The 26,734-nt window shown below is 43.8% G+C and overlaps 1 pseudogene and 2 gene segments (V, D, J or C); all 3 read right to left on the reverse strand.

Moving 5' to 3' along the window:
* Nucleotides 1-2,597: 2,597 nt before the first annotated feature.
* LOC132358910 (immunoglobulin heavy variable 3-23-like) lies at nt 2,598-3,064 on the reverse strand. The segment is given in 2 exon segments: nt 2,598-2,914; nt 3,019-3,064. Coding segments are annotated over 2 exon segments (363 nt in total).
* A 6,772-nt stretch (nt 3,065-9,836) lies between these two features.
* On the reverse strand, nt 9,837-17,588 carry LOC132358916 (uncharacterized; annotated as a pseudogene).
* A 5,346-nt stretch (nt 17,589-22,934) lies between these two features.
* Nucleotides 22,935-25,715, reverse strand: LOC132358917 (immunoglobulin heavy variable 4-39-like). The segment is given in 3 exon segments: nt 22,935-23,083; nt 25,238-25,555; nt 25,640-25,715. Coding segments are annotated over 3 exon segments (534 nt in total).
* Between the last annotated feature and the right edge of the window lie 1,019 nt (nt 25,716-26,734).

Here is a 26,734-nt window from a genome sequence, read left to right on the forward strand (position 1 = left end):
GGTTTGTTCATAGAGACTTCCAGGCCTGAATTCCCCGTCCCTGGTGATAAGAGTGTCCCTGTGTAATGGAAAGCAAGGTCCAGTTGCTCGGTGCTGAAAAGCCAATAAAGAGGCAAAGTTGGTAGAAAGGAAAGTTTGCTTTATTTTGGCTGCCTGCAACCGGGGGTGGGGGACAGACTTCTCTCCAAAGGCCATCCCCCACTGAGAATCTGTGGGAAAGGGCTTTTATAGGCGGAAGGAGGGGGCTACAGACAGAAACAGCAGAGTCAACTCTGACAGTCGTCTTGAAATTGGTCATGTGGTGGTGTGATCAGCCTCATGTTGATTGTTTTAAGTAGAGTTAATCTTCAGTTCAAGGGTCGCTTTGTTCCCATTTCTTTGAGGCCACTTCTTGGAATTGTGGCAGCTTATGTCATGGCTACAGTCTGGTCATCATGCAGTTAACTCTTTCCTTCTGGTAGGAGTTTCAGTATCTACAAGACAGCTCAAGGGACATGGACAAGAATATTGTCTATAGCCCTGAAGGCGGAACTAAAGGTTCTTGATTTGCTTAATGACTAAACTATTATTATTTCGTTTTGTTGGACAGTTTTCGTTTCTGTCTAGATTTTCTCACTTCTCTGATTAAACTTACTCTTAGGCTAAATTTTTGGCACAGATAAACGGCAGGCAGATGGCATGGGGTTAAGGACCATTTCACTTCCACCTCCAGGTACAGGGAGAGCACCTTTCACGTAGGAGGTTTATTTCTTGCTTCAGGGTGACAGGGAGGAAGGTCAGAATGTCCCTCTGCACTGGCTCTGTCTTAAGTCATTTTGAGGCATATTTTGGGGTGGGCTACCCTGAGGCCCAACACTCAGGGCCTCTTTTATTATTTTGTTTCTACATATGCACACCAAGCATGTGATGTAGGTGTCGGATTACTTGAATCTTACAGATGTGAAGCTAAACTGCAGCCTGGAATTGGCAGGTGATGTGCTGAAGAACACACAACAGGGCACAGTGAGACCTCCTTTCGAGGCCTGGGCTTCTCCATCCTGGACCTGGTCGCCCCTGCAAAGGTTCCTGGACAGAGGTGGGCCTGCCTGTGAGGCTGCAGGACTCTTCGTGGAATGAGAACCTGTGTGACTTTCCTGCGTTTTAGCGTTCACCTACGATGCTGTGGTGAAGAAAGGAGAATAGATTTCTTTTCAGCAGCTTCTGAATATTCATGTTATTATCCACCTGACTATAAACTTTCCCTACCGACTACATATGTGTCTAATGGTAATAGCTTTGCAATGAATATTTTACATAAAATAAACTGCACAGTAGAAGAGGATGCAAGTATTATCTAAGCGTATAGGGATTCTATTGGACCTGGAAGCAAGGAGCACATGTAGAAACACCCCTACACATGTTTCCTGTAACTGGCATCATTCCCAGTAACCCAGTGAGGATCTGGTGCTGCTCAGCTCATTTACATTTCTCATGCAAGAGGTTAGCAGGCAAGTCAAGAGCCACCATCCTGGCAGGGACATCTGGTCTACCAGTAGGGCAGGGCTGAGATATCATAACGAGGAAGGAAGAATATGTTCAACTCTATATACATCCACTGGGATAGTTTTGAAACGGGTCAATTTAGACAAGATTTAGACAAGGGAAAACCTGAATATCTAACTTTGAGTCTCTGCCTGTCATATATGACATTTTCCTGCCCTATTTCGAAAAGTCTTTCTTTTTTTTTTTCCACACACACACACTGTATTTTATTTTTACAAGAGATAAATAGACTGACACCAAGCATTGTAAATGGATGACCACAACAAAAGCAACAATGATTAAAATTACGAAACACAAAACACATTCATGCTATGTCATAATATTGACCTTCAGTCCAGTAATCCTCCACTGTAACAGCTCCTTTACTTTGCAGTCAAAATTGATGTGTATATTCTTTACCTCTGAGTCCTTGTGGGATTTTTTTTTTAATTGAAACAGAAAGTCACAAAAGTTATATTCAGTCCTCATCAGTTGACTCAGTCCCATGTAATTAATTTTTTTTCATCTTGATCTTTTGTTAGCACTTTTATGAGTTCATCAGTTTTTCATTAGAGTTCTGAAAATGCTTATTCATTCAGTTCAGCAGTACAGTCAGTTACCAGAAACCTGTACTTGTCAGAGTGTTTTCCATGAATTCGTTGAAGATGAAAGCATTTTATAGGAACATATTTGCAAAAGCATCACAGTACACCCAGAACTGTCTGTAAATGACAAAAGACTTAAAAATGACCACGGTTAAAGATTTGATGAAGTTCATAATAATGCAATTGACAAGGAAATTTAGTTATTTCTGAGACATACATTTTCGAAAAGTCTTTCTAATTCAGAGACTGAATGTGTACGTAAAGAACCATGGATGAGTACAGAGAGGTTCCCCAGGGAAAACTGCTATATGGAGAGGAAATCCCAGACCCTGACAGGAAAGCAGCCCTTAACTACCATCTGCACCTGCTCCCGGGGCTGAAACACACAGTTGTATGTCCTGAGTGCACCCTGCATCCCCCCTCCTGTCTCGCTGCAAAGAGATTTGTGTCTGGGCTCACACTGACTTGCCCTCACTGTGTATCTTTTGCACAGTAATACACGGCCGTGTCCTCAGACCTCAGGCTGTTCATTTGCAGATAAAGTGTGTTCTTGGAGTTGTCTCTGGAGATGGTGAATCGGCCCTTCACAGAGTCTGCATAGTATGTGCTACCACCACTAGTAATAATAACTGAGACCCTGTCCAGACCCTTCCCTGGAGCCTGGCGGACCGAGTTCATTTAATAGCTACTGAAGGTGAATCCAGACGCTGCACAAGAGAGTCTCAGAGACCCCCCTGGCTGCACCAAGCCTCCTCCAAACTCCACCAGCTGCACCTCACACTGGACACCTGCAAACACAGAGACATTGTTGTCAGGAGACTGTCACACATCCACTGATTCCCTCACTCATATCCATTCACATCCTCAGTATCTCTTGCTCTCCATGAATTACCTTGTAAAATAGCAACAAGGACAACCCAGCTCAGCCCAAACTCCATGGTGAGTGTTCTGTCCTGAACCCCGAATGGGAGCACCTGGGAATCCCGGGCTGGAGCTGCTCTCCCAGAGCTGCAGGGTCAGGGCTGGGGCTGCTTTATGTCAGCAGAGGAAGGACCCTATTTGCATGACCTTCTAGTATATAAGAGGCTATGTCATTGAATGTCCACAGAAAGGGCAGGGTCTCAGAGCAGGTGTGAGAGTCTCGGATTTTGTGGTGTTGATAGCATTTGGGAAATATAACTTTCATTATGTGATTTTTCCAGAGTAAACATTTAGGACCCATATGTCATTTTACATATGCACACACACCCTGTGATGTAGCTGTCATTGTTTCCCTCATATTAGAGGTGTAAACTACACCCAGAGGTATAGAGTGTTTGTGGAGTGTCCAAGGATAAACATGGGGTGATCGTTAGATCCAGCATCTGCCCCTCTGCTCTGGGCCAGGCTGCTCCCTTGAACCTATTCCAGGACAGAGTTGGACTTGCCGGGTGAGGTTTGCAGATCCCCTTCCTGTAATGGGATCATTATGACTTTGCTCTCTTGTACTGTTTACCTAAAATATATGGAGAGGGTCAGGGTTCCTGAGAAGTATTTTCAAGAGTGTCTTATGTTTCAGTATCTTTCTTTCACTCCTTCCCTCCCAAGTCATGCATTTCTTTGTTTGTAATTACTTTAATGAGGTGATTGACATATAATAGAGCGCACAAACTCAGAATGAGCACTCTGATAAATACTGACGTAGGCATCAGCATTATCAGGAGAGAACAGATCAATTCCTCTCATTATTTTCAGTAGTTTCTGGGTTTTCTCCTTCCTGTCCCTCCTTGTCTTCCATCCTGTCCCCACATAAACATTGATCTTCCCTTGTTACTTCAGGTTACTTTTCATTTTCTAGAATTTATAAAAGTGCGATCGTATTATATGTATTTTTATTGTTATGGCTTATTTTACTCAGCACAAATAGTTGTGAATACTATCATGCTTTTGTGTGTACCAAGAATGCTTGCTTTTAATAACAGGTTGCATTTGAAGAATGATCATAGCATGATTGGCTTATTTATTAAGCTGATGTGTGATATTGGAATTGTTTCCAGTTTCTGGGTGTTACAATAGAGCTGATAATCGTCTTGGAGATGTAGAGAGATGAGAAGCTGAGAAAATGCTTCTTATTTAATGTTCTTAAAACAACATCAAAATGGAACAAGTGGCACATTATCAAAATCTCACCAATATATCAGATAACTATAGAACTAAGACAGCGACAAATTTAAATCTTGGAGAGAGACAAATGCTCAGAGAATAACAAAGAATAAGAATATTAATCCTGACATAGCCTTCTGAATGGAATAAAAATTACTACAAGATTAAAGAAGAAATGGATGCCTTGAGGTCGAGTGTGGTCAAGGTGTAATAGTGCCCCAATGTCTCCTAACTAACTACCTCACCAGTGTCAGCGTGGTCCTGCTAAAGTGTGAATCAGATGGTGTTACCTCTCTATTCACACAGGTGTGTCTTCCTACCTGGAACAGCCCACGATTCCTGCCTGAGCTCTTAGGTCCTCCTGTATCATGGGGAGGAGGACCTTGGCTCTGGACTTGGATCTGCACTGTGTCATAGCATCTCCACTTACAGTGTGATCTTTGTCCCCTCATCCAGTCCAGCTGTGCCACATAGTTACCACATATGAAATGGTGAAATAGGATCGCACGCGGAAATGAATAACAATGTTCGAGGTGTTGACTGACGCACAAAACCCTGCCACCACCCTTGACAGTTTACAGTAACAGCAGCTCTATATTTTGTTCACCGTCCGTGCTTTGGGAGGGCCTGGAGGAATAGCCCACCCTACTCCATGCAGGGTCACTGTGAGAAGCTCACGTTCAGCTGCAGGATCTGCTCCCGTGATGCACACTCACGTGTAAGGGAGGGTAACCCTGACTGTAGGCTGGGAGCTCAGCCAGGTCTGAGGGCTGGGCCTTGTTTCCACCTCGTGTGGACATTGCTTGGGCTCTGACTTCCTTTCAGCAAGAGGACTGGGACAGCTGAGTGGTCTCCACATCAGAGCCCTTCCTCAGGGCAACCACTTACACACCTAGGCAGAGCTTAATATAAGATGCCAGAAGTCATGCTCCTAACATTTACCTAACTGACTTGAAACTTATAGCTCCATCATAGACTGCCCATGAATTATTGTAGTATATTCATTTAGTATTGAGATAAAGTGGAAGCAACAAACACGTTCTTCCATAAATTAGTAGATAAACAATGCGTGATGTATCCATGCTGTGGAATTGTATTCAGCAATTGAAATATTAAACTATTATACCATGAAAGGACATGAGGGAATCCTAAATGCATATTGCTAATTAAAAATTCGACCTGAAAACATTCAATTTCACCTATTTGGCCTTTGGGAAAAGGCAAGTCTATATATAAAGCAAGCAGATGAGCATTTAGCAGGCATGTGGGAGAAGGTCTTTGATAAATGAAAAATGGACAATATTTAAGGATCGTGAAATTCTTCTCTATGTAATTGCAGTGGTGGAAACATTGCACTATGAACTTATCAAAATATATAAAGTAATAGCAGAAAGAGTGAACCTTATTGAATATGAACATAAATTTCATTTATAAGTCAGAGACTCAAGGATGGAACGATGCACACTGTATAGATGATACCTAATATTATAGTGAATCTATGAATTAACATGTCTGAAGAAGGTGGGAAAATAGGTTGTGAACTAAGTGACTTTGGAAATGAGTGGAGTCTGAAGGCTAAGTTCTAAGCCACTGCACATAAGCACTAGAGCCTGGTGGATAACGGTATTTCCATCAGGAGTCAGGCTAAGAATTGTGTTACTACTGTGCCTGTGGAATTGAACAGTTAGTAGCTGGATGGCATCGGTGGAGCCAGGCTTCTCACTGTTGGATGGAAAGTAACAGACAAGCAAGGGGGAAAGGCTGGATTTACTCATGTGATGTTGCACTAGGATCCGAGACATAAGAATGCTCTCACATTTACCTTAACACAGGTCCGAAGGTGAGATACAGAGATAGTTGCAGACGTGTGTGTGTATACATGGGGTAGTGCACACAGATATATTTCTAAGGTCTGTTAGCTTATAGGGCCTAGAGGCAATGCCCCCAGTAGACAGGACACCAGCATTAATATCCTAATACCCACTTTTTTGGTTGCTAATACTATTCTCCAGAAAAGGATCCACAACTCATCTGAGGCATGGCTAATTCTAGGACCGGAGAAGAGAATACCCATGATTATACTGCAGATTCTTGTAGCCCCAGAAAGTAAGGAAGTGTTCACACAAATGGGCGGGGGCCCGTAAGGAGGATACAGGAGACAATCTGAAAGAGCTCACCATGGCTGACAAGCGGTTACAATTGCAGGAGCATAGAAGATGCCTTCGTATATAACCTTCACACAAAGTATGAAACAAATATCTTGATTCATACTTATATAAAGAGATTGAATAAATCTATCTGACAGGGAAGGGAGGATAAATCTCCCTTAAGGAATAACTTCAGGTAACTCATAACGGTCATCCTCCCTTCAAGAAGGTGGACTTAACCCTCCATCCCTGAATGTGGCCTGGCATAGGGACGTGGCAGAAATTATGGGTGTCCTTGTGTTTCATGATGAATTTTTAGGTATAATATCCCAAACATCATTCATAAAATAAATTTGTAATTTTTCTGTATCCATTAAAAATTCTGTCCTGAAAACAACAGCAGCAATAGCAACAATACCTTCACTGATAAGGGAATTAAAGCACAGACTTGGAGAACGTGCTGTCTAATATCATATTTATAAAGGACTTGTATCATGAATATACAGCTAATTCACAGCTCAACCACAGCAACAAAAAATGAAAATAATGAACACTGTGCCAGTGATCTGAAGACACTTCCACAAAGTAGAGATAAAAGGTTTTAAGAGCATTCTTCATTAAGGAAATATAAAATAACACGATGATGAGATACTGCTGCTCACTTATTACAACAGTTAAAGCACAAAATCATAAGAATTTCAAATATTGGGGATGATGTAGAGTGAAAGGCCCTTCCTCCGCTTGCTGCAAGGAACGCCAATGGCAGCCAATTGGAATATATTCGTCGATTTCTTAGAGAGAAAAGCAGACACTCACCATGGGATTGAGGAGTGAGCTTGAAAAGTATTTACAAAAATTGTTTCAATATTTATGTTGATGCAAATAACTTCAAACGGGTGCTTGTATCATCTTTACACATTTGAGCCTTTACCACTCCCTAAAAATGGGTTATGTAGTCAGTTTTTATGGTTATTTTCCATATGATTAGCATATACCTGTTTCTGTTCCCTTTTACCTAATTATCTATTATCAATCTCAACACTAGATAACAAGGTACAGGCAACACAGCACATATGTTACAGCCCAACCTGTGTCCCGACATTTCAAAATGTCTTCTGGGGAGAGAATGACTGCAGTGCTATATGGACATTAATTTCTGAATATAAACATGACTCCTACTATTCAAGTGAAAGGCATTGCATCAAACAGGACTGAGGAGATTTTCAGGATGAGAGGAATTGGAAATCCATCTGAGGGTGGAAAGCAGATGTAAAGTTCAACAGCAAAAATTATTTATGTCATTAAACGATTAAAAACTTGACAACTAATAACAGAAAGTAGTGACCTAATCTTCAAATAAAGGTCTCATGAAGAGATAATTCTGTGCGGCTCGTCCAAAGATAGATGGAGAAAGACAGACAAGCCTGACTCCATGAAAAAAGTCTCCAGTTTAGAGACAAGAAAGTTCCCTGGAGTCATTGTGGATGAGGCTTCCAGGGGCGGCAATGATCCAGCGGAGAAACCACAGCTTCTGAGAGAAAACCCCTCCATGCCATCCTCTGCACCTGACCTGAAATTGGTCCTCTTGTGTCCTGATGACCCTGATGGCCCGCTGGTGGTTGGAACGGCCCCTGCAGGGAGGGTCGTGTCTGGACTCACCCTGACTTCTCACTGAGCCTCCTGGGACAGTAACACAGGGCTGTGTCCTAGGGCATCACGGAGCTGAGCTGCAGGGAAAACTGAAATTGTGAGGTTTGTCTGGAGGTGGAGAGTCATGTTTGGAGAGACAGGTTGTAGGCTGTGCTATTCCCAGAACCAAAGCACCCCAGTCACCCCAGCCCTTTCCCTGGGGGCTGAGGGATCCAGTCCCAGCAGTCAGCACTGTTTGTGATGGAGAATCCAGAGACTGAGCAGGTGAGGGAGGGGGTGTTCAATAGTCCTGGGCCCGATTCCTGCACCAGCACCTGGGACAGGACAACGGGGGAAGGAGAAACCATGAGACACCCACTTTGCAGATGTCACCCCCTAATTCCACCTTCCTCAGACCCAGGAGATGCTCACAGCTCAGAGATGCCAGCAAGAGGAGGAATGACCAGAAGGTTTTCATGTTCACTTTGATTAATGCTTTGACTTTCAGAGAGTTACATCAGTGAAGATGAGAACCCTGACTCTGAGTAGCACAGGTGCTGTGTTTTCCCCTTGAGCCTGGGTGTGATGTGCAGGTAGGAAGCATGTTTCCATATAAAGATGGTCACGGCTGGTCCTTGTCTAGGGCTCTGGAGGAGGGTGCTGGCTGAGATCCAGGGTGGACACAGCTTCATGTCACCTCTGAAGAATGGGTGATATTTGTTTTCCAATACGATACTTACATTTCCATATATGTCTATCTGCGTCTATATTATAGGTGTATTAGTAGGCTAGTGTGGCCATTACAGAATAACAGATGGGTGGATTAAACTACAGAAAAGTATTCCTCTCAGACCTGGAGGCTAGAAGTCTAAGGTCACGGTGTCAGGAGGTTTGGGTCCTTCTCAGGCGTTTCTCCTTTTCTTGCAGATGGACCTCTTCTCACTGAATCCTCAGATGGTCTTTTCTCTGTGTGTCTGTGTGCATCCCTGGTTTACTTGTATGTTCATTATTACTCTTCTTAAGTGTGACAAAGACCCTTGACCACCCCTTAGCCAACAGGCTCCTTGTAATGCTCTTCTCAGCTAGTCTTGACCTGTGGGCTTCTGTGTTTATATTTGCATGGCCAGGTTTTGTCAAGACCCCTGTTAATTGAGAATAATGAAAATCTCCCACCCTTGAACTCTGATCGCCCTCAGTATTTGATCAAATCCATCAAACCTCCTATCACCCACATGGTATCTGATCACCCTGGTCTCCCTTCAGCAAGAATCCTTGTGAGGCTAAGTAACCAGAATCCCCTTAGCCTCTATTTCTTCTGTTAATTATTTCCAGTCCAGTCCACCCACCCTCTTCTTGGCTATAAGCCCCCACTTGCCCTGCTGTATTTGGAATTAAGCCAAGCTTCCAAGGCTGCATTCCATATGCAGCAGTGAGTTTTGTCTTTTGGTTTTGGATGAGATTTATATTGGAAACATGAGTATGATTTTCACCACCCATCGCCATATAACTCATGCCTGAATGAAGCTGATCTCTCATGTATATTTTTCCTAAGTCCAGTCACAGCCATTGGTGCGTAGGGACACTAGACTGTTCTTCAACCCTATGCCTGTGACTACCTTAAACAATCGCCAAGAATCCCAGAAATATGAAAAGCATGGCACTAATTTGACCCCAGAAAATGCTCAATTACATGACGGGAGTTGAAACAAGAAAAGAGAGCATCAGCTTGACTGACCTCAGCTGGGAATGTGTGTGTGTGTGTGTTGGGTGATTCAAACAACGGGCCACATTGTTACTGTCCGTGAATGAGCACAAAATGACAGTGTTTACTTTGGGGTGCTCATGACAGCTAGAAGTAGGTGAATTTGCAGATAATGGAATCTGAATAGTGAGGATCATTGTATGTGCAGTATTGGAGCACTCTGGCATCTGAGTCTATAACACTGCCTGCTGCAGAATTCAAACTGTTTGTGCAGGTTGCTGAATGCAGGAGGGTGTGTCTCTTCCTTCCACACGTACAAAAACAGAACAACAATTAATACTGTTTAAAATTCTCATGTGCATTCTCAGGATATTTACAAGTTTCACGAACTTCAGGCTCAAAGTGAACCTTATGGTGAGCCGCAGGGTTGTTTAGAGCTCCGTTGAGAAAAAGATAAATAAAGAAATGAAAAACAACCTCAATTCTTGAATATTATATGTGTGTGTGCATGTGAATAAATATATATACACAACTATAACAAAAATAAAATTAAGCAAATATGTACATGCACACAAAATTTTCTAGACACAACATAATCCGCAACAATAGAACATTAGGATACAGAACAGGGTCTCTGGTGGAGCTCCTGGGCAGGAAGAGGAAAGCAGAGGTTCTAACAAGAATTGCCTCCCAGCCCCTCTCTGCACCTGCTGCAGGCCTCAGCCCTGTACTTTGTGGGTCCTTATCTCCCCCTGGTGGTTACGGGCCTCCGTGCAGGGAGGTTTTTGTCTGGCCTCACACTGACTTCCCCTCACTGTGTTGCCTGCACAGTAATACACGGCGGTGTCTTCAGTTGTCAGGCTGCTCAGTGATAAATAGACTTGGCTCTTGGAGGTGTCCCTGGTGATGCTGAGCCGGGACTTCAGAGTTGGGTTATAATATGCGTTTCCATCATAATCCATCACACCAACATACTCCAGCCCCTTTCCTGGAGCCTGTCGGACCCAGCCTACATCATAACTGGTTAATGAGAATCCGGAGACAGTGCAGGTGAGGGAGAGGGTCTGGGAGGGCTTCACCAGGCTGGGTCCCGACTCCTGCAGCTGCCCCTGGGTCAGGACACCTGTGGACAGAGAGAACCACGGTGACTCATGGGCTCAGATGCAGCTTCCCCGTGTGTTCATGGCTGAATCCCTGAGACACTCACCTCTGGGAGCTGACACCAGAAAGAGGAAGAACCACAGTGGATTCATCTTCTTGCAGATGAGATTCATCAAGCCCAGAAAATGTCTTCAAGCATGAGGAGAAACCCGTATTTAAGTGAACTGGTACTTTGTTTTTACCTTGTGGTCTAAGGGGATATTTGCATATAGGAGGGACCTTTTTATAAAAAGCATCAAGTAGTGAAGGGAGGTCCCTGTACCTGGGGCTCCCCCTGTGAGCAGGGTGCTGACTGTGCCCTCAGAGAACTCAGCCCCCACCTGGGGTCCCCCTCCTGAAGCCTGGGGGACTCTTTGCCCAGGAATGAAATGATGCTGAAGGGCTAGTCAGGAAATCAGATGTGCTCTAGGATTAATGGCAGATTTGGGGAATAGACTTTAATCGCACGGATGTATATATTTCACATAAATACCCATCAAACATTCAGGGTCCTCCAAGTTGTCTGAAACAAACTAGTATTTTTTGCCCTTTCTGCATTATCTCATGTTTATTTCCTGGATATGCAAGTATTTGAGAGAAATCATACATGTAATAATCACATTGAATTCAGACAAAGTTAGGTAAAATTTAATGTTAATCATAATTCACAACGGACTTCGTGTTTCCCTTAACTAGGGTGAACATTTCTTCACCTGAAACAGTTTAAATATGATCAAGAGTTGCTCTGGAGGTGGATTTATTCATAACAACTAAACACACAGCGTATTTTGTGGACAAGGCAGTCATTCTTGCTGAGATGGTCATGGTTCCTAGTACTGCTGACCTGGCCAGTAGCCTGCCCTGCCTTTTTCCTGTGCACAACTGAGTGTCTGCACGAACACCGTGAGCTTCAGGGCTCCTTCCTTAAGGGTGGACATTGAGGAATCCCCATGGCTACCAAGGACTAAGAACAGACAGCTACGGGAAGCTCCTCAGGACTCCAATATGCTGGGCAGGTGACCTGGTCACAGTGCACAGACTCACTCCTTCTAGAAGTGTTCCTTTCTAATTCTGTCACTGCCAGTGACATTGGAGCTCAGGGAACACAGTTCCCACCGCAATGGGTTAGAGAACACGCATGATTCTTGGAAGTAAACCTTCACAGTGAATGGCTTTCAGAGTATGAGGGTGTCATGGTCAGAGGAAAGCCCCCACCTCAGCAAGCAGTTTCCTTTGAAAAGTCCACCTGAGAGCAGCTTTCCCGAGTCCCTGGGTCAGTGAGTCCTGGAACTGTGCCCGAGGTCATATAAGTAAGTGGTGCTGGAGAGCAGAGCACAGCTCCATCCCATCTCACTGTGGGCACTGAGGATGTGGCCTCACCATCTGCATTTCAGTCTTCAAGGATGTAAATCGGGGATCACGGTGGTAATGGTATGTCTGAAATTTATAGTGGGTGTGCCACGGGTGTTGAATGTTGTCATCAGTGTCTTCGGTGATGTTATCACTCCTGGGAAAAAGAAAGACCAATGTGAGTCCCCATCTCTGACGGACACCCTTGTACATGTAGCACTGGCTCCACTCCTGCCCTGCGAGGTCACACCTGTCAGCTCTCCCTCAGCCCAGTGATCTCACCTGTACACTGACTGATGTCGAGGCTGCTGTCTATGAGAAGATATTTACTCCATACTATTTCATGAACAGAGTACTATACTTCTTCTAGCTTTTCCAATACTATTTGCAGAGTAAATAAAATACTAAAGAATCTTCCTGATTGAATGTCGATAATAGGAGAGCCAACCAAAGTAATATGGACAAGAATCACAGGAGAAGTCTGGACCCTGTTGTCAGGACCTGAAAATTGAGCTGATATCCTGTGTGATAGGGGAGTGGAAGGGATGGCATCTAAAACCTAGAACCAGGTAAGCCTATATTTCACCACGTGGAAGAAGGGCCTGCATTTATGCAGATGCCCCAGCATCTGACCACCCCTTCTTGAGCTGGTGGATTTGAGCAGATCCATCCAAATTCATGTTAACATAGAAGGATATATAACAGGTTTCTTTACATTTCAGTGGTTGCGGATGTGTTGTTAGGGTCTATTTAACCCTAGGAAAAATGTGTTAGGTCACCAGGAGTAAAAAGAAGATATTTTTCCTTTGTGGAGATAATTGCAGGCCATTATGTCTGGAGACTAGATCATAATATAATGCTGGGGAGAATACCCATTAGAGATGACCAATGGGTGATGGTAAAAGGAAGTGGTGAGATTTAAGTCATATTGCTTTGCAGGTTACCAGTGATGGTCACAGCAAGAGGGTCTGACCATTGTGATTGGAGGGAGAAGGATTGACGGTGGTGGGCTTCATGGTGACCACGTGGACAGGGCCTTCTGATGGTCTCTGTGATTTCCCTCATAAAATCTTGAGAGTATAAGACCAGAATGAGGTGTGGACTTCAGGAACATTCAGACCAAATGGTTTAGGTCACTTTGTATCTTTCTTAGAATCACTGAGCAAAGAAGAAGCAGGAACTATACTTGGAAATCAGCAGTGTCCTCCTGTGATATTAGATTTGTTGCCTTAGATGTTACTGAATGTAGAGAGATTCGCTGTCCTCACATTTCATCTTCTAGGTCCACTTGGAATCCAGTTTCAAATGTGAGGGATGTAGATGAAACATTTATTGTGAAACAACGTGGTATCTAAATTTTAAGAGGTATAAGTCAAAATTATTGAACTGTGTTACTGAAATTGTAATTGTCAAACTCTTCTCTGGGGCAACATAAATTAAAATTAATAATAATAATTCAAGGTATTGATTTTGTTTTCAACCATTGCTAAATCCATTGAATCATTCAAGTAACAATCATTCATAAACTCAGATCCATCACGGGTAAAATGTATTGTTAGTAAACGGTCATTCTAGCTGATGAAATCTCACTCTCTCCTCAAGGATCTGTGTCTCTGTGGACACGCGGCACAGTTCTCATCAGCAAGACAGGAAGGAGGGTATGTTGGTACATTTCTATTTTTCCAGAAGAGCATCTCTGAAGAAGTCTCCCCTTTGTTTACCCATTCCATCCTTGTAGTATCTGAAAGAGGCCTTTGAGTGTACTGTGACATGTTCCCACATAAAGTTCCCATGGCTTAGGAAGTGAATGTTTAACTCCACTTTTCATTGTAATAGAAACACAACAAGTAATAATTGAGAAGCATACAAAATACATTTAAAATTTACCCAAAGGCAAGCTAGAGATTGGCAGAAAATATTTGCAAAAGACATATCTACTATATCTGATTGTTATCTAATATGTGCCAAGAAGTCTTAAACTCAACAATAAGAAAGAAATAAAACTATTAAAAAATGGGCTAAAATCCTTAACAGACACCTGACCAAAAAGAGAAAGAGTTTACAAATAAGGCTATGGGAGAACATTTATCACAGGGAAATGTCAATCAGAACAAGGACATATCCCTGAAAACTTACAAGAGTGTAACAAGTCAGGACTCTGAGAACCTTAAACACTGGGAGGATGTGGAGCGGCAGGGGGTCCATTCACTGCAGGTGGGGATGCAAAACGGGATGCACCCTGGGAGCTCTTCTGGTGGCTTCTTGCAAAACTAAACATACTCTTATCTGTGTTGCAGCAATAGTGCTCTTTTGTATGTACCCGAAAGACAATAAGGCTTTAGTCCAGAGAAAACCCTGCACACGATGCTTACTTAGCTTTATTCATATTTGCCAAAATTTGGAAAGGACCAAGATGACCTATCCTAGGGAATGACTAATAAACTGTGTATATCCAGACAATGGACACTGAAATGTCACAGCGATTTGGAAAAATATTGAAGGGTGAGATGGAAATGCAACGAAGAGATGCCAGAAGAACACAACTGGCAAGGTGATGTCAGGAGTCTGAAAGTGGCCCGTGAGGACTGAGTTTCCTAAGAGGTTCTACAGAGTGAGGCTGAAGAGAAGACAACTTGGATTTGTCAGGAGGGAAATCTCCTCCTCTGCCCCTCTTGAGTTCCTGAGGCTGGACTGATAATAAAACTAACAAAGACAGATTTACAGGAGAAAAGAAAATAATTGTAAGCACAGGCATAGACGTGCCATAGAAATGGACCCAGAAGTGACCAAAGCAGGCAGCGTTTATATTTTTAGACCAAGATCCAATATTTGTGAGGAATTGGTAGAAGGAGGAAATGTATGTTTTTGGTGTGCAATTAGTGACGAACCTAAGCAGAGTTTGGGCTGGCATAGTCATTACAGAAGGAACAAGGTTTGTTCATAGAGACTTCCAGGCCTGAATTCCCCGTCCCTGGTGATAAGAGTGTCCCTGTGTAATGGAAAGCAAGGTCCAGTTGCTCGGTGCTGAAAAGCCAATAAAGAGGCAAAGTTGGTAGAAAGGAAAGTTTGCTTTATTTTGGCTGCCTGCAACCGCGGGTGGGGGACAGACTTCTCTCCAAAGGCCATCCCCCACTGAGAATCTGTGGGAAAGGGCTTTTATAGGCAGAAGGAGGGGGCTACAGACAGAAACAGCAGAGTCAACTCTGACAGTCGTCTTGAAATTGGTCATGTGGTGGTGTGATCAGCCTCATGTTGATTGTTTTAAGTAGAGTTAATCTTCAGTTCAAGGGTCGCTTTGTTCCCATTTCTTTGAGGCCACTTCTTGGAATTGTGGCAGCTTATGTCATGGCTACAGTCTGGTCATCATGCAGTTAACTCTTTCCTTCTGGTAGGAGTTTCAGTATCTACAAGACAGCTCAAGGGACATGGAGAAGAATATTGTCTATAGCCCTGGAGGCGGAACTAAAGGTTCTTGATTTGCTTAATGACTAAACTATTATTATTTCGTTTTGTTGGACAGTTTTCGTTTCTGTCTAGATTTTCTCAGTTCTCTGATTAAACTTACTCTTAGGCTAAATTTTTGGCACAGATAAACGGCAGGCAGATGGCATGGGGTTAAGGACCATTTCACTTCCACCTCCAGGTACAGGGAGAGCACCTTTCACGTGGGAGGTTTATTTCTTGCTTCAGGGTGACAGGGAGGAAGGTCAGAATGTCCCTCTGCACTGGCTCTGTCTTAAGTCACTTTGAGGCATATTTTGGGGTGGCCTACCCTGAGGCCCAACACTCAGGGCCTCTTTTATTATTTTGTTTCTACATATGCACACCAAGCATGTGATGTAGGTGTCGGATTACTTGAATCTTACAGATGTGAAGCTAAACTGCAGCCTGGAATTGGCAGGTGATGTGCTGAGGAACACACAACAGGGCACAGTGAGACCTCCTTTCGAGGCCTGGGCTTCTCCACCCTGGACCTGGCCGCCCCTGCAAAGGTTCCTGGACAGAGGTGGGTCTGCCTGTGAGGCTGCAGGACTCTTCGTGGAATGAGAACCTGTGTGACTTTCCTGCGTTTTAGCGTTCACCTACGATGCTGTGGTGAAGAAAGGAGAATAGATTTCTTTTCAGCAGCTTCTGAATATTCATGTTATTATCCACCTGACTATAAACTTTCCTTACCGACTACATATGCGTCTATTGGTAATAGCTTTGACAGTGAATATTTGACATAAAATAAACTGCACAGTAGAACAGGATGCAGGTATTATCTAAGCGTATAGGGATTCTCTTGGACTTGGAAGCAAGGAGCACATGTAGAAACACCCCTACCCACGTCCCCTCTAAGTGGCATCATTCCCTGTAACCCAGTGAGGATCGGGTGCTGCTCAGCTCATTTACATTTCTCATGCAAGAGGTTAGCAGGCAAGTCAAGAGCCAGCATCCTGGCAAGGACAGCTGGTCTACCAGTAGGGCAGGGCTGAGGTATCATAATGAGGAAGGAAGAATCTTTTCAACTCTTTATACATCCGCTGGGATAGTTTTGAAACAGGTCAATTTAGACAAGATTTAGACAAGCGAAAACATGAATATCTAACTTTGAGTCTCTGCCTTACATATATGACATTTCCCCCCCTCCCATTTCGAAAAGTCTTTGGAATTCTGAGCCTGAATGTGTACGTAAAGAACCATGGATGAGTACAGAGAGGTTCCCCAGGGAAAACTACTATATGGAGAGGAAACCCCAGACCCTGACAGGAAAGCCGCCCTTAACTACCATCTGCACCTGCTCTAGGGGCTGAAACACACAGTTGTATGTCCTGAGTGCCCCTTGCATCCCCCCTCCTGTCTCCCTGCAAGGAGGTTTGTGTCTGGGTTCACACTGACTTCCCCTCTCTGTGTATCTTTCACACAATAATACACAGGCGTGTACTCAGATCTGAGGCTGTTCATTTGCAGATAAAGTGTGTTCTTGGAGTTATCTCTGGAGATGGTGAATCGGCCCTTCAGAGTCTGCATAGTATGTGCTACCACCAGTACTACTAATAACTGAGACCCTGTCCAGCCCCTTCCCTGGAGCCTGGCGGAGCCAGCTCATGGGATAGTTACTGAAGGTGAACCCAGACGCTGCACAAGAGAGTCTCAGAGACCCCCCTGGCTGCATCAGACCTCTCCCAGACTCCACCAGCTGCACCTCACACTGGACACCTGCAAACACAGAGACATACTGGTCAGGAGACTGTCACACATCCACTGATTCCCTCACTCACATCCACTCACATCCTCAGTATCTCTTGCTCTCCATGAATTACCTTGTAAAATAGCAACAAGGACAACCCAGCTCAGCCCAAACTCCATGGTGAGTGTTCTGTCCTGAACCCCAAATGGGAGCACCTGGGAATCCCGGGCTGGAGCTCCTCTCCCAGAGCTGCAGGTTCAGGGCTGGGGCTGCTTTATATCAGCAGAGGAAGGACCCTATTTGCATGACCTTCTAGTATATAAGAGGCCATGTCATTGAATGTCCTCACAAAGGGGAGGGTCTCAGAGCAGGTGTGAGTGTCTCGGATTTTGTGGTGTTGATAGCATTTGGGAAATATAACTTTCATTATGTGATTCTTCCAGAGTAAACATTTAAGATCCATATGTCATTTTACATATGCACACACATCCTGTGAGGTAGCTGTCATTGTTACCCTCATACTAGAGGTGTAAACTACACCCAGAGGTATAGAAGGTTTGTGGAGTGTCCAGGAATAAACATGGGGTGACCGTTAGATCCAGCATCTGCCCCTGTGCTCTGGGCCAGCCTGCTCCCTTGAACCTATTCCAGGACAGAGTTGGACTTGCAGGGTGAGGTTTGCAGATCCCCCTCCTGTAATGGGATCTTTATGACTTTGCTCTATTCTACGGTTTACCTAAAATACATGGAGGGGGTCAGGGTTCATGAGAAGTATTTTCAAGGGTCTCTTATGTTTCAATATCTTTCCGTCACTCCTTCCCTCGCAAGTCATGCATTTCTTTATCTGTAATTACTTTAATGAGGTGATTGACATATAATAAAGCGCACAAACTCAGAATGAGCACTCTGATAAATACTGACGTAGGCATCAGCATTATCAGGAGAGAACAAATCAATTCCTCTCATTATTTTCAGTAGTTTCTGGGTTTCCTCCTTCCTGTCCCTTCTTACCTTCCATCCTGTCCCCACCTACGCATTGATCTTCCCTTGTTACTTCAGGTTACTTTTCATTTTCTAGAATTTATAAAAGTGCGATCATATTATCTGTATTTTTATTGTTATGGCTTATTTTACTCAGCACAAATAGTTGTGAATACTATCACGTTTTTGTGTGTATCAAGAATCCTTGGTTTTAAGAACAGGTGGCGTGTAAAGAATGATCATAGCATGATTGGCTTATTTATTAAGCTGATGTGTGATATTGGAATGGTTTCCAGTTTCTGGGTGTTCCAATAAAGCTGATAATCGTCTTGGAGATGTAGAGAGATGAGAAGCTGAGAAAATGCTTCTTATTTAATGTTCTTAAAACAACCTCAAAATGGAACAAGTGGCACATTATCAAAATCTCACCAATATATCAGATAATTGTAGAACTAAGACAGCAACAAATTTAAATCTTGGAGAGAGACAAATGCTCACAGAATAACAAAGAATAAGAAGAGTAATCCTGACATAGGCTGCTGAATGGAATAAAAACTACTACAAGATTAAACTAGAAATGGATGCCTTGAGGTCGAGTGTGGTTAAGGTGTAATAGTGCCCCAATGTCTCCTAACTAACTGCCTCACCAGTGTCAGCGTGGTCCTGCTAAAGTGTGAATCAGATGGTGTTACCTCTCTATTCACACAGGTGTGTCTTCCTACCTGGGACAGCCCAGGATTCCCGCCTGAGCTCTTAGGTCCGTCCTCCTGTATCATGGGGAGGAAGACCTTGGCTCTGGACTTGGATCTGCACTGTGGCATAGCATCTCCACTTAGAGTGTGATCTTTGTCGCCTCATCCAGTCCAACTATGCCACATATTTACCACATATGAAATGGTGAAATAGGATCGCACGCGGAAATGACGAATAATGTTTCAGGTGTTGACTGACGCACAAAACCCTGCCACAACCCTTGACAGTTTCCACAGACAGCAGGTCTTTATTTTGTTCACCGTGTCTGCTTTGGGAGGGCCTGTAGGAGAAGACCACCCTGCCCCATGCAGGGTCACTGTGAGAGGCTCACGTTCAGCTGCAGGATCTGCTCCCGTGATGCACACGCACGTGTAAGGGAGGGTGACCCTGACTGTAGGCTGGGGGCTCAGCCAGGTCTGAGGGCTGGGCCCTGTGTCCACCTCGTGTGGACATTGCTTGGGCTCTGACTTCCTTTCAGCAAGATGACTGGGACACCTGAGTGGTCCCTGCATCAGAGCCCTTCCTCAGGGCAGTCACTTACACACGAGGACAGAGCTTAATATAAGATGCCAGAAGTCATGCTCCTAACATTTACCTAACTGACTTGAAGCTTATAGCTCCATCATAGACTGCCCATGAATTATTGTGGTCTCTTCATTTACAATTGAGAAAAAATGGAAGCAACAAATACGTTCTTCCATAAATTAGTAGATAAACAATGCGTGATGTATCCATGCTGTGGAATTGTATTCAGCAATTGAAATATTAAACTATTCTACCATGAAAGGACATGAGGGAATCCTAAATGCATATTGCTAGTTATAAAATCGGTCTGAAAACGTTCAATTTCACCTATTTCCCATTTCGGTAAAGACAAGTCTATATATAAAGCAAGCAGATGAGCATTTCGCAGGAATTTGGGAGAAGGTCTTTGATAAGTGAAACATGGACAATATTTAAGGATAATGAAATTCTTCTGTATGAAATTGCAGTGGTGGAAACATTGCACTATGAACTTGTCAAAATATATAAAGTAATAGCAGAGAGAGTGAACCTTATTGAATATAAATATAAATTTCATTTATAAGTCAGAGACTCAAGGATGGAACGATGCACACTGTATAGATGATACCTAATATTATAGTGAATCTATGAATTAACATGTCTGAAGAAGGTGGGAAAATAGGTTTTGAACTAAGTGACTTTGGAAATGAGTGGAGTCTGAAGGCTAAGTTCTAAGCCACTGCACATAAGCACTAGAGCCTGGTGGATAACGGTATTTCCATCAGGAGTCAGGCTAAGAATTGTGTTACTACTGTGCCTGTGGAATTGAACAGTTAGTAGCTGGATGGCATCGGTGGAGCCAGGCTTCTCACTGTTGGATGGAAAGTAACAGACAAGCAAGGGGGAAAGGCTGGATTTACTCATGTGATGTTGCACTAGGATCCGAGACATAAGAATGCTCTCACATTTACCTTAACACAGGTCCGAAGGTGAGATACAGAGATAGTTGCAGACGTGTGTGTGTATACATGGGGTAGTGCACACAGATATATTTCTAAGGTCTGTTAGCTTATAGGGCCTAGAGGCAATGCCCCCAGTAGACAGGACACCAGCATTAATATCCTAATACCCACTTTTTTGGTTGCTAATACTATTCTCCAGAAAAGGATCCACAACTCATCTGAGGCATGGCTAATTCTAGGACCGGAGAAGAGAATACCCATGATTATACTGCAGATTCTTGTAGCCCCAGAAAGTAAGGAAGTGTTCACACAAATGGGCGGGGGCCCGTAAGGAGGATACAGGAGACAATCTGAAAGAGCTCACCATGGCTGACAAGCGGTTACAATTGCAGGAGCATAGAAGATGCCTTCGTATATAACCTTCACACAAAGTATGAAACAAATATCTTGATTCATACTTATATAAAGAGATTGAATAAATCTATCTGACGGGGAAGGGAGGATAAATCTCCCTTAAGGAATAACTTCAGGTAACTCATAACGGTCATCCTCCCTTCAAGAAGGTGGACTTAACCCTCCATCCCTGAATGTGGCCTGGCATAGGGACGTGGCAGAAATTATGGGTGTCCTTGTGTTTCATGATGAATTTTTAGGTATAATATCCCAAACATCATTCATAAAATAAATTTGTAATTTTTCTGTATCCATTAAAAATTCTGTCCTGAAAACAACAATAGCAACAGCAACAATAACTTCACTGATAAGGGAATTAAAGCACAGACTTGGAGAATGTGCTTTCTAATATCATATTTATAAAGGACTTGTATCATGAATATACAGCTAATTCACAGCTCAACAACAGCAACAAAAAATGAAAATAATGAACACTGTGCCAGTAATCTGAAGATACTTCCACAAAGAAGAGATAAAAGGTTTTAACAGCATTCTTCATTAAGGAAATATAAAATAACACGAAGATGAGATATTGCTACTCACTTATTACAACAGTTAAAGCACAAAATAATAAGGAATTCAAATATTGGGGATGCTGTAGAGCAAAAGTCCCCTCATCCGCTTGTGGAAGGAATGCCAATGGCAGCCAATTGGAATGTATTTGTCGATTTCTTAGAGAGAAAAGCAGACACTCACCATGGGATTGAGGAGTGAGCTAGAATAGTATTTACAAAAATTGTTTGACTATATATGTTTATACAAATAACTTCATACGGGTGCTTGTATCATCTTTACACACTCGAGCCTTTACCACTCCCTAAAAATGGGTTATGTAGACAGATTTTATGGTTATTTTCCATATGATTGGGATACACCTGTTTCTGTTCCCTTTTATCGATGTCTCTATTTTATCTAATTATCTATTAACAATCTCCACACTAGATAACAAGGTACAGGCAACACAGCCCACACGTTACAGCCCAACCTGTGTCCCGACATTTCAAAATGTCCTCTGAGGAGAGAATGACTCCAGTGCTATATGGACATCCATTTCTGAATATAAACATGACTCATATTATTCAAGTGAAAGGCATTGCATCAAACAGGACTGGGGAGATTTTCAGGATGAGAGGAATTGGAAATCCATGTGACGGTGGAAAGCAGATTTAAAGTTCAACAGTAAAAATTATTTATGTCATTAAACGATTAAAAACTTGACAACTAAGAACAGAAAGTAGTCACCTAATCTTCAAATAAACGTCTCATGAAGAAATATTTCTGTGCGGCTCGTCCAAAGATAGATGGGGAAAGACAGACAAGCCTGACTCCATGAAAAAAGTCTCAAGTTTAGGGACAAGAAAGTTACCTGGTATCATTATTTCTTAGTTGCGGCATGGGAACTCTTAGTTGTGACATGCATGCGGGATTTATTTTCCAGACCAGGGATTGAACCCGGGCCCCCTGCATTGGGAGCTCAGAGACTTACCACCCACTGGACCACCAGGGAAGTCTCTCCCTGGAATCATTACGGAGGGAGCCTGCAGGGCGGCAATGATCCAGCGGAGAAACCACAGCTTCTGAGAGAAAACCCGTCCATGACATCTGCGCCTGCCCTGAAATTGGTCCTCTTGTGTCCTGATGAACCCGAGCGCCCCCTGGTGGTTAGAGAGGCCCCTGCAGGGAGGGTCGTGTCTGGACTCACCCTGACTTCTCACTGAGCCTCCTGGGACAGTAACACAGGGCTGTGTCCTAGGGCATCACGGAGCTGAGCTGCAGGGAAAACTGAATTTGTGAGGTTTGTCTGGAGGTGGAGAGTCATGTTTGGGGAGATAGGTTGTATGCTGTGCTATTCCCAGAATCAAAGCACCCCAGTCACTCCAGCCCTTTCCCTGGGGGCTGAGGGATCCAGTCCCAGCAGTCAGTACTGTTTATGATGGAGAATCCAGAGACTGAGCAGGTGAGGGAGGGGGTGTTCAATAGTCCTGGGCCCGATTCCTGCACCAGCACCTGGGACAGGACATCTGGGAAAGGAGAAACAATGAGACACCCACTTCGCAGATGTCACCCCATAATTCCACCTTCCTCAGACCCAGGCGATGCTCACAGCTCAGAGATGCCAGCAAGAGGAGGAGTGACCAGAAGGTTTTCATGTTCATTTTGATTAATGCTTTGACTTTCAGAGAGTTATGTCAGTGAAGATGAGAACCCTGACTCTGAGTAGCACAGGTGCTGTGTTTTCCCCTTGAGCCTGGGTGTGATGTGCAGGTAGGAAGCATGTTTCCATATAAAGATGGTCACGGCTGGTCCTTGTCTAGGGCTCTGGAGGAGGGTGCTGGCTGAGATCCAGGGTGGACACAGCTTCATGTCACCTCTGAAGAATGGGTGATATTTGTTTTCCAATACGATACTTACATTTCCATATATGTCTATCTGCGTCTATATTATAGGTGTATTAGTAGGCTAGTGTGGCCATTACAGAATAACAGATGGGTGGATTAAACTACAGAAATGTATTCCTCTCAGACCTGGAGGCTAGAAGTCTAAGGTCACGGTGTCAGGAGGTTTGGGTCCTTCTCAGGCGTTTCTCCTTTTCTTGCAGATGGACCTCTTCTCACTGAATCCTCAGATGGTCTTTTCTCTGTGTGTCTGTGTGCATCCCTGGTTTACTTGTATGTTCATTATTACTCTTCTTAAGTGTGACAAAGACCCTTGACCACCCCTTAGCCAACAGGCTCCTTGTAATGCTCTTCTCAGCTAGTCTTGACCTGTGGGCTTCTGTGTTTATATTTGCATGGCCAGGTTTTGTCAAGACCCCTGTTAAGTGAGAATAATGAAAATCTCCCACCCTTGAACTCTGATCGCCCTCAGTATTTGATCAAATCCATCAAACCTCCTATCACCCACATGGTATCTGATCACCCTGGTCTCCCTTCAGCAAGAATCCTTGTGAGGCTAAGTAACCAGAATCCCCTTAGCCTCTATTTCTTCTGTTAATTATTTCCAGTCCAGTCCACCCACCCTCTTCTTGGCTATAAGCCCCCACTTGCCCTGCTGTATTTGGAATTAAGCCAAGCTTCCAAGGCTGCATTCCATATGCAGCAGTGAGTTTTGTCTTTTGGTTTTGGATGAGATTTATATTGGAAACATGAGTATGATTTTCACCACCCATCGCCATATAACTCATGCCTGAATGAAGCTGATCTCTCATGTATATTTTTCCTAAGTCCAGTCACAGCCATTGGTGCGTAGGGACACTAGACTGTTCTTCAACCCTATGCCTGTGACTACCTTAAACAATCGCCAAGAATCCCAGAAATATGAAAAGCATGGCACTAATTTGACCCCAGAAAATGCTCAATTACATGACGGGAGTTGAAACAAGAAAAGAGAGCATCAGCTTGACTGACCTCAGCTGGGAATGTGTGTGTGTGTGTGTTGGGTGATTCAAACAACGGGCCACATTGTTACTGTCCGTGAATGAGCACAAAATGACAGTGTTTACTTTGGGGTGCTCATGACAGCTAGAAGTAGGTGAATTTGCAGATAATGGAATCTGAATAGTGAGGATCATTGTATGTGCAGTATTGGAGCACTCTGGCATCTGAGTCTATAACACTGCCTGCTGCAGAATTCAAACTGTTTGTGCAGGTTGCTGAATGCAGGAGGGTGTGTCTCTTCCTTCCACACGTACAAAAACAGAACAACAATTAATACTGTTTAAAATTCTCATGTGCATTCTCAGGATATTTACAAGTTTCACGAACTTCAGGCTCAAAGTGAACCTTATGGTGAGCCGCAGGGTTGTTTAGAGCTCCGTTGAGAAAAAGATAAAGAAATGAAAAACAACCTCAGTTCTTGAATATTATATGTGTGTGTGCATGTGAATAAATATATATACACAACTATAACAAAAATAAAATTAAGCAAATATGTACATGCACACAAAATTTTCTAGACACAACATAATCCGCAACAATAGAACATTAGGATACAGAACAGGGTCTCTGGTGGAGCTCCTGGGCAGGAAGAGGAAAGCAGAGGTTCTAACAAGAATTGCCTCCCAGCCCCTCTCTGCACCTGCTGCAGGCCTCAGCCCTGTACTTTGTGGGTCCTTATCTCCCCCTGGTGGTTACGGGCCTCCGTGCAGGGAGGTTTTTGTCTGGCCTCACACTGACTTCCCCTCACTGTGTTGCCTGCACAGTAATACACGGCGGTGTCTTCAGTTGTCAGGCTGCTCAGTGATAAATAGACTTGGCTCTTGGAGGTGTCCCTGGTGATGCTGAGCCGGGACTTCAGAGTTGGGTTATAATATGCGTTTCCATCATAATCCATCACACCAACATACTCCAGCCCCTTTCCTGGAGCCTGTCGGACCCAGCCTACATCATAACTGGTTAATGAGAATCCGGAGACAGTGCAGGTGAGGGAGAGGGTCTGGGAGGGCTTCACCAGGCTGGGTCCCGACTCCTGCAGCTGCCCCTGGGTCAGGACACCTGTGGACAGAGAGAACCACGGTGACTCATGGGCTCAGATGCAGCTTCCCCGTGTGTTCATGGCTGAATCCCTGAGACACTCACCTCTGGGAGCTGACACCAGAAAGAGGAAGAACCACAGTGGATTCATCTTCTTGCAGATGAGATTCATCAAGCCCAGAAAATGTCTTCAAGCATGAGGAGAAACCCGTATTTAAGTGAACTGGTACTTTGTTTTTACCTTGTGGTCTAAGGGGATATTTGCATATAGGAGGGACCTTTTTATAAAAAGCATCAAGTAGTGAAGGGAGGTCCCTGTACCTGGGGCTCCCCCTGTGAGCAGGGTGCTGACTGTGCCCTCAGAGAACTCAGCCCCCACCTGGGGTCCCCCTCCTGAAGCCTGGGGGACTCTTTGCCCAGGAATGAAATGATGCTGAAGGGCTAGTCAGGAAATCAGATGTGCTCTAAGATTAATGGCAGATTTGGGGAATAGACTTTAATCGCACGGATGTATATATTTCACATAAATACCCATCAAACATTCAGGGTCCTCCAAGTTGTCTGAAACAAACTAGTATTTTTTGCCCTTTCTGCATTATCTCATGTTTATTTCCTGGATATGCAAGTATTTGAGAGAAATCACACATGTAATAATCACATTGAATTCAGACAAAGTTAGGTAAAATTTAATGTTAATCATAATTCACAACGGACTTCGTGTTTCCCTTAACTAGGGTGAGCATTTCTTCACCTGAAACAGTTTAAATATGATCAAGAGTTGCTCTGGAGGTGGATTTATTCATAACAACTAAACACACAGCGTATTTTGTGGACAAGGCAGTCATTCTTGCTGAGATGGTCATGGTTCCTAGTACTGCTGACCTGGCCAGTAGCCTGCCCTGCCTTTTTCCTGTGCACAACTGAGTGTCTGTAGGAACACCGTGAGCTTCAGGGCTCCTTCCTTAAGGGTGGACATTGAGGAATCCCCATGGCTACCAAGGACTAAGAACAGACAGCTACGGGAGTCTCCTCAGGACTCCAATATGCTGGGCAGGTGACCTGGTCACAGTGCACAGACTCACTCCTTCTAGAAGTGTTCCTTTCTAATTCTGTCACTGCCAGTGACATTGGAGCTCAGGGAACACAGTTCCCACCGCAATGGGTTAGAGAACACGCATGATTCTTGGAAGTAAACCTTCA

This window comes from Balaenoptera ricei, unplaced genomic scaffold, assembly GCF_028023285.1.
Source record: "Balaenoptera ricei isolate mBalRic1 unplaced genomic scaffold, mBalRic1.hap2 scaffold_623, whole genome shotgun sequence".
Classification (NCBI taxonomy): domain Eukaryota; kingdom Metazoa; phylum Chordata; class Mammalia; order Artiodactyla; family Balaenopteridae; genus Balaenoptera; species Balaenoptera ricei.